Source organism: Helobdella robusta (genome assembly GCF_000326865.2).
Source record: "Helobdella robusta unplaced genomic scaffold HELROscaffold_86, whole genome shotgun sequence".
Lineage (NCBI taxonomy): Eukaryota > Metazoa > Annelida > Clitellata > Rhynchobdellida > Glossiphoniidae > Helobdella > Helobdella robusta.
Genome location: NW_008705495.1, coordinates 387,400 through 397,294, shown reverse-complemented (window position 1 = coordinate 397,294; position 9,895 = coordinate 387,400). Strand labels below are relative to the sequence as shown.

General features: G+C 33.4%; 1 protein-coding gene across 1 annotated transcript; it reads right to left on the bottom strand.

Moving 5' to 3' along the window:
* Positions 1-668: 668 nt before the first annotated feature.
* Positions 669-3,573, bottom strand: HELRODRAFT_116445 (hypothetical protein). Its single transcript, XM_009032706.1, has 8 exons — positions 3,422-3,573; positions 2,624-2,737; positions 2,392-2,527; positions 2,100-2,165; positions 1,792-1,860; positions 1,405-1,581; positions 1,153-1,281; positions 669-891 (listed from the first exon to the last, which is right to left on the bottom strand). The coding sequence occupies exons 1-8, from the start codon at positions 3,556-3,558 to the stop codon at positions 802-804; spliced, it is 918 nt and encodes a 305-aa protein (XP_009030954.1). The 5' UTR covers positions 3,559-3,573; the 3' UTR covers positions 669-801.
* Between the last annotated feature and the right edge of the window lie 6,322 nt (positions 3,574-9,895).

The window sequence follows — 9,895 nt, the reverse complement described above, 5'->3', positions numbered from 1 at the left end:
TTCTTCATCTATTGATTTGAAGCAGCCATCTTCGCCACAAAGGCTGTTTATCCTTTTCACACGACGTACACATGTATTTATGTGCACGCGCAAGCACCGCATCATATACGCTGAGTATATGATAGCCATTGAGATGTTTGACTCGGCGAGCATTTGAACCACCGAGCCATCTCGCCAGCCAGCATGCGACAACTTACGTCGTCTACCCATTTACCAACCTCGAAAGGATGGACGGCTGGGTTGAAAATGGCGGAAATAGCGCTTTACAAGATGATTGTTTGATTGATTGATTGAACATACAACCACAAACACACACGTGTCTGCGAATGAACGTATCCTACACATTATTTGTAATGTAATGTGATGTCTTTCATGTAAAAATTTACAATTAATTCGTTAGTGGCAGAATCTCCCAATTGAAAAGAAAAACCTCTTGATGTTAAGATGCAAAAGTCTTTAATTAATCACCAACCGGTGAATCAAGAAACTAATTAGATTCTCAAATGTAGATTCGTGTGTGTGTGTGTGTGTGTGTGTGTTAAAATTGTTAGATGCTGTTATAATCTTAGGAACGCACGCACGCACGCACACACACACACACATACACACACACACACACATTTGATATTTTTTGAACAGATAAGAAAAAAGCTATCAAAACAAATTGCTTGAAAAATAAAATTTTTCAATCCACGTATCAGTCTTTATTATAATGATTCATTTGTACATTCATTCATTCAATTTTTAATCAATTCATTTACTCTCCAATTAATTCATTAACCAATTCATTCATTTATTCATTCATTCATCCATGAAATGATGTTGTTGGAGATGATGTCGAACAATGTCAGCAACCTCTCTCGATATATCGGGCTTTAGGAGGTCTTTTACCTGTCAATCAATCAATCAATCAATCAATCAATCAATCAATCAATCAATCAATCAATCAATCAATCAATCAATCAATCAATCAATCAATCAATCAATCAATCAATCAATCAATCAATCAATCAATCAATCAATCAATCAATCAATCAATCAATCAATCAATCAATCAATCATTCATTCAGCCAGCCAGCCAACCAACCAACTAATCAACAAACCAACCCAATTAACTAACCAGCCAACCAACTAAAAAACCAACCAACCAACCTGATATTGCATAGAAGCTTCATAGGCCACGATGATAGTGTTATCATACAGCATGATATCATGCTCAGATAGTAGCAGGATACTGTTTCTAACCCTTGATACTAGCTCGTGATCCTCTTTTGAAAATGGCTGGGTAGACATTTAGTATTATTTTCAAGAAATATTATCATTAATTATCATCTTAATTATTATTCTATAAGAATTAACAACAATAATATCTATAATAATTAATAACAATACACCCCAATGAACCTCAAAATTTTGGACATGACCTCCTGACTCCTCTTGCTTACCCTGCCCTAAGGGGTAGACCCAGATGTACCCATTGCTACCGAGTATGACCCCCACGTTGCAGATGAGGGTGTGGAAGTGGGCCTTGCGGTGCTTGATGAGAGAGGGCGAGACACTGAGAAGGAGGCCCTGACCCAGCTGTGAAGGGTAGTGGTGGTATGTTGTAAATCATGTTGGCGTCGTAATGTATTAGGATTACGATTAATAAATTATAATTAGCATTGTCGTCATCATTATGATCGTTTCCATTATCAACACATCATTATCATCACCATGGTTTCCGTCGTCGTCATCATCATCCTCATTATAATCACCTCATCATCACATCATCATCCTCATCATCGTCACCTTTCCGTGTTTAAGATTTTTTGTGTTGAGTGATAAGACCCCATCACTATATACTGATCTGACTTCCGCCTGATGATGATGGTGATATGAATGATGATGATGATGATACTGAAAATGATATCAGTGATAAAGATACCTATGAAAATGATGATAAAAGTATGGTGATGATAATAATAATAATAATTATGAACTAATCAATATTATTATTATTACTACACAATCTTCATCATCATTATCACAATCTTCATACCACCACCATCATCATCGTCGTCATCATCATCATCGTCCTCATCATCATCGTTACTTACGGTGATAACATCACCCTCCTTCATATATTCTCTCATCCATTTTTCATCTTCTTCAGATTTTCTGCGCTTGATGATGATAACGATGATGATAATGATAATGGTGATGATGATAATGATGATGATTATAACTATGGTTATAATAATAAAGATGATGACGATGATGAATAGCACATAATGACATTGAAGATATGAATCATTACAATCACCATTATCATAAAAACCCATCATCATCATCATCATCATCATCATCATGAGAAAGCCCCAACTCACTACACACCCCTCACCAACTCACAATCTCTCCAGCTGGAAGATTGACACATGACAGCGGCAGAAAAGCATCTAACTTGGCCTTGATATCGACTTTCCACCTTTTCTGGCTGACCTCAACGACCCGGCCTATTATGACGTCGCCAACTTCTCCATTGTATCTGGGGTTTTTTATTAATAATTTTTTAATAACTTTTTATTCTTATTAAATTTCAAAAAAGAAATTAGAAAAAAAACTAAAAAATTAATTAATTAACCTTGTTTTCAGTGGGTTGACAGTCACAAGTTTGCTGACGTACTCGACGACCCCAGCCACCGATGACCTCAAATAATTTTCATCGGCCCTCTCGTCCAGGTATGTACCGTGGCTTCTGTTTATTTTAGTTGGAGTGAGTGGTAGTAAAGTAAAGAAGTTCATAGTTTTAAAAAATTGTTAGGATGTAGAGAAGTAAATTATTATTTTTCTAAAAGTTTACTAAATTTAGTTAGATAGTTGGTTTGGAATTAGGTTATTAAAATGTATACACAATAAATAACTATATTATCATCAAGTATTAATTTTACTAATTTAAGAATTAATAAATTAATAAGAATAAGAACCAATGACATATCATCTAATAATATTAATAATAAATATGCCAAACCAAATGTTCGAATATAAATTTAATTAATTAATTAATTAGAAATAAATATCAAAATTAAGTTAGAAAAAGAAGAATGAAGTTGCTAATTGAAATAGAAAAAACAAATTGAATTGAAATAAAAATTGAAGTGAACTAGCCAGAACTAAGTGCTAAGTCATGAGGGAGGACATTAAAAATTGTTTTGAACTTATTTTAAAACTATTTCAACAACTTATTTTGGATGATTTTATAACGTTGAATTTGAACACTCAAATAATGCGGAACTAATTACTAAACTAACTACTAAAAAATAAACAAACTGCTAAAACCAAGAAAGAGTATTAAACACTAAACAACAAACACAACTAATAAACACACATGTGAACGATAAAATAAGAAACAGTTTAAAAACAGAGATTTTGACAAACTAACATGATATATTTTTCTTCCAACTGTTTCGTAATAATGTCCCCAGGAATGACAAACTTCCGGTTATCACTTTCAACTCGTTTCGCTTTCTTTGAGTGCCTCAAACACGCTAAACTCACTGATATCGAGGGAGCCGCCATATTGCTTGTTTATCTTTTTGTAAACAATAGAAAATACACTGACTGAAGTTAAAGCAGGACGACAAAGAACCACTGGATATAACAATATAGTACAACCACTGGATATAACAATATCAGGTTACCAGTAAAATATTTAAATAAGTTTTAAAATTACTATTAAAACTAATTATATTAAAATTATGAATTTGAAAGATTCTTTGAGAGAATAATTCATTCGGAAACCATGACGTCATTTTTATTTACGTTTCATTCGAACTTTCTCAAATTTGCTTTCGTATTTCGTGGCGTTAACCGACGTAAAAATGCTCATTAAAAAGTTTCGATAACGAACAATCTAATACATATGCTTAAAAGTTTAAAATGTTAAATGTGACTGTGGTATTGATATGGTATTTTAAACTAGTTAGTTTCAGCCAGATCGTATTCTTTACATTACAATCTTAGAAGCAAAAACGGCCCCAACTATGTGTAACATCACGCCTCTTCTATATTTTAAATTTATACTTGAAAAGGTTATAAGTTAACCACGAGTAGAAGAGGAGTGTTGATGGCGGGGGATTACGCACTAGCGCAAATGCTTCCGGCTTAAAGGTTATTATATAGTATAGTTCAATTTCTAACATAAAATTTGATAGATGTAGTATGTAATACATAAAAATATTTGTTTCAGATGAGTAGAATTTCGGAAACTTCGTGTAGAAACTCAGTTAAGTTATTTTTTTTCACAAAGTCTTACAGAAATAAAAAAAAATTTATGAACATTCCACTCTATCAAAAAATATCTACAAACAACCAAGGATCTGTAACCTTGATATTTTCTAATCATATTTTCTTTGCTGTTTGTTTCAATTTGAATAGAAGACGATTGTCTGGGCACAGAAGTTATAAAATAAAAAACAGATGACATTCCGAAATTTTCCTAGCCGTTACTCATGGCGAAAAAATTCAAAAGTCTATCCCCCTCCATAGCCATACCCTGCCCCCCCCCCCCCTATAAAAGATTCTGGACGATCCAGCCCACAACCGCAGCAAAAACCCATGTTATCTCTTACGTAAATTCTGACCTGACACTATCATACGCACCGACATGCCTCTCTAGATAAGATGTGTCCGACTGTTCACCCATCCATCCATCCATCCATCCATCGATCCATCCATCCATCGATCCATCCATCCATCCATCCATCCATCCATCCATCCATCCATCCAAACGTATTATAAACATTACAAATTACATGTTGTAATAATAATAATAATAATATAATAATAATATTATTACTATTATTGAGTTATTATTATTGAGTTATTATTATTATTATTATTATTATTATTATTATTATTATTATTATTATATAATAATAATAATAATATCTGCGATATCCTCATCATACGCTGTTTATTGTGATAGAAATTTGACGGAATGAATCAATGTAAAACTAATCTGTTCTCGTTGTACTCATTTCGTGTTTCTTTCACTGAATGACGAGCTACGTAGAATACGCTTTTATAATTTTTTTTTGTTTTTCTTTACCTAAACCATTTTTGATTTATTATTATTATTATTTATTTATTTATCTTATAATTATCTTACGTTATACAATATTTAATTTTAACATTTTATTGACATATTTTATTTTGACTATTTTTGATTTTACTGGTTTTCTCTGAATAATAAAAGAGTTTACATTATTATTATTATGGTTATAGTAGTAGTTGGTGTTTATGTAATTCATTTTGCTACAAACCTAACCCTACATACACATACATACATCAATACACACACACAAACAAATACACATACATACAAACATTGTACATGCAAACGGATGTAAGAATATACAAAGTTACGTACAAGTCAGTGTTCTGTATCCTCGAGATGAAAGAGTCGTCTTTTACATTTCATAACAACCTTCACAAGTCGAAATATGATTGTGAACACGATACAAATTTAAACAACATGCAAACAACACGCAAACAACATACAAACAACATTTAACTATATACGGTTAGAATACAACTTGCTAAAATAACATACATAGCGTATATACACACCCATATGGTATGAAACGAAACGGAGTTTAGCAACACAGAATCAGGAAGATTACCTTCTTGCTACAGAGGCACGATCAAATCTTGAAAACTACCTTGTCTGATCATTTAAAAATAGATTATTTTCAATTATCACGTCAAATCTTTATAACGGAAAGATCAAATAGAAAAATTATATAAAAAATTTAATAAAAAATAATAAAATGAAGGAAATACCTAGATTGTTTCAAGTGTTTTTCTAAATACAAACACACGGAGATCAAATAAGATCAAAATCCAGAACCCAATAACCTTAAAATCGAAATCCAGAACCCAATTACCTTAAAATCGAAATCCAGAACCCAATAAACTTAAAATCGAAATCCAGAACCCAATGACCTTAAAATCGAAATCCAGAACCAAATAACCTATTCCAAATTCTCCCTTCCAACCACACGTTATTCTTGTATGGTCATGTAACATGTTAGAGTTCCATCGATACATAGATACACAACACGCATGGAAAATTTGAAAATTCATTTATTTTCATTCTAATTGTTTTTGTGGCATTTTTGAATACTTAGACTTAAATTTTATCTGATTTTGTAAAAAGTAGTTGACGCTGTGGTATATCTTAACTTTTAAATTGCTCTGTGTAAACATTTCTTTTTCATAATAGATACATATATGCATGTGAATTATTATACACAAACAAAACTATACAAAACAAACATACATTGATAGCTAATCCTGAATCTCACAAACTTATATTTATAAATATCTTTATAAACCAAAAAAAGCAATCACGTAACGCACACACCCACACAAACACACACCCACACACACATACACACACACACAAGCAAACATTTACGTATCAAACAGATGCAACTATTTAAACACTTTCAAACATATCAACACATTTTTTTTAAACAATCTTGCACACAAGCAAAATTGACATGCAAACTCAAAAAGATACAGCAAACCTACAAACAGAGACAAACCTACAAACACTGACAAACCTACAAACACAGACAAACCTACAAACACAGTTAAATCTACAAACACAGACAAACCTACAAACACAGACAAACCTACAAACACAAAAAGGCACGACAAGCATAAACATACAAAAATCATCCAAAAACCATCATTCGCATCCGCCAAAACCATCAAACATTTGAACGAAAACAAACATACATACAAACTTCTAAACATACAAGCATTCATACAAACAAACATACAAACAAACTAACAAACCAACAAAGAGATATTTCGACTTGACGCCAATTGTTTTAGTAGCAGACGACACACAACACCACTTAGTTGATATACAATTCTTACACTCACACTTATGTTACATTTGTTGATTGCACACACACACACACACACACACACGAAAACATATACACACACAAACACACACTTATACAATACATAAAAACATACATACATACATACACACACACATACATACATACATACATACATGCATACATACATACATACATACATACATACATACATACATACATACATACATGAAAGAATGTACTTACCAATTGAGAAAATTGAGACTCATCAAAGGATCTCTAAATATGCATACATTGCAATGTTTACTTCACTCGTTCATTCACTCGAGGATCGATTATTGCAACAGTTTATTCTACGGTTTACCCAAAAAGTATGTTGCACAGTTACAACTAATTCAAAATCGGGCTGCCAAGTTGTTAACTGGTGGTTCATATTTTGATCATGTTACTCCTATTCTCTTCAATCTTCATTGGTTGCCCGTTCAACAAAGAATTGTCTTCAAAATTGCTCTATTGGTGTATAAACGCATTAATGGATTAGCGCCGAAATATTTAATGGATCGAATTGTTCCAAGAAATGCACCGCTACAGTGTCAGAAGTTACGGTCAAACGATTTAGATTTGTTAACAATTCGACAAACTCAGCTTGCTGTTGGTTGCAGAGATTTCGCTGTTATGGGACCGAAGATTTGGAACAGTTTGCCGGTTGACTTGCGAAATCGTGGGTTGCCAATTACTGAATTTCGAAGAAAGCTAAAGAACCATCTTTTCAGACAAACTCAGTGCAAGATGGCAAGCGACCAGACGGTTGTACTCTTACTCCCTGGAGAGCCGGTAAATGTTTGGCTTGTGATGTTACGGTTCCTGGTACCTTGGCCGAGCGCCACGTTCACCTTACCAGCAAAGAATGTGGTTTGGCTGCAATCAGGGCATCGGACGAAAAAATTAAAAAATATGAACACGCCCTGCCTTCCTTAGATTTTTTGCCAATATGTATCGAGGTCCTTGGACCCATGGACCCCAATACTTCAAAATTTATTAAAACATTGTGTAAAATGATTGGTGTTCGGTCAGGTGACAACAGAGAGTTCTTTTTTGCAATAAACCACATCTCATGTTTGTTGCAGCGATTTCTGCGTGTTTGTGTGTCGGAAAATATTAATTTAAACGCTGACGTGTGAGACTAACGATACATTAAAGTGTTAACCCTTTTAATCAGATGTTTGACTGTTTGGTGTCATTCATCACGATTTGGTTTTAACATACATACATACAAACATACACACACACACACACACACACACGCACACACACACACACATACATAAACATACAATTGAAAATTACATACACTACGCACAAAACATTGAAAAATATTCAAAATCACCAACATCTGACTGAACCAAATTAACTTACGTACATACAAGACAAAATGCAACACATGTATATATGGAAAAATGAAACAAATACAGACATAAACAACAACACATACAAAAACGCATGCGTTTAGATAAGCTCCTGCACACACATACAAACACACACACATATACATTTATACACATACACACGTTTAAATAAGCTCCTACACACACTTACACACACAAACATGTAGCATCCACACTAATGACCACACTAAGTTAAATATACATGCAAGGGGACGGACATACAAACAAACATACCAAGAAACATACAAACAAACAAAAACAAACAAAACTAAAAACAAACAAACACAAGGCAACAACAAATCAACAAACATACAAACAAACAAACACATACAAACAAGCGAACACAAACAAGCAAACACAAACAAAAAACTCAAATAAACCAAAAAAGCAACAAACATACAAGCAAACAAACAAACCATCCAACAAACAAACAAACACACAAACAAACATACAAACAAGACAAACGCATTAATAAATAAACACGACAACACACTCAATCTTCACCCAAGGGTCTACATAGGTACATTAATTTCTGCAAGATGTTGCTTGCGGTAGTGCTGGTTTTTGGTGGTGCTGCTGTCAAGTTGTAGTAGCAGCGGTAATAGTAGTAGTAGTAGCAGCAGTAGCAGTAATGCTAGTAGTATTAGCAGTAGCGGTACTAGCTGTAGTAGTAGTATTGGTCGCTTGTGGTGGCTGTGTGGCTGGTTTTTGGTGGCGTTGGTTGTAGTAATGGTAGTAGTAGTAGTTGTTGTAGCAGTAGTAGTTGTTGTAGCAGTAGTAGTAGTAGTAGTAGTAGTAGTAGTAGTAGTAGTAGTAGTAGTAGTAGTAGTAATAGTAAAAGTGGTGGTAGTAGTGGTGGTGGTGGTGGAAAAATCACAAGCGTATTATTTTCTGCAGTTTCAAAAAGTTTTACAACGTGAAAATTATCGTTTTCACTGATGGAAACATTACAAAAGTCATCAACCCCATCAACACAAGTTGCATCATCACCATCACCATCTTTCTCATCATCATCATCATCATCCTCGCCATCTTTGACGTCATCTCATCATTATCATCACCATTTGATGACGTAACTTTGCCATTTCCACCATCAGTAAAAATGACGTCACTATCTGAGTTATAATCATCATCATCGTCGTTGCTATCATCATCAAGAGCATCAACACAAACTGGTCTACTTTACTTCCGCCACAACGCAACTTCCGTTTGTACTGATAATGATGATGATGTTTTTATTGTTATTGCTATTATGCTGATGATGGTGATGATGTCAATTTGTTGTTGTTGTTGTTGTTTGGTTGTCATTATTCCTTTTTATTATTAACGTTGTTATGTTTTAATGTTATGGCTGGGGATGTTTCACTACATTTTTGTTATTAATGTGATTATTATTGTTATTATTATTATTATTGTTGTTGTTGTTGTTGTTGTTGTTGTTGTTGTTGTCGTTGTTGTCTTAGCTTTGATGTTGTTATTATTCTTACTCATATTATTATTTTTGTTGTTGTTGTTATTATTTTTATTGTTGTTATTATTATTTTTGTTGTT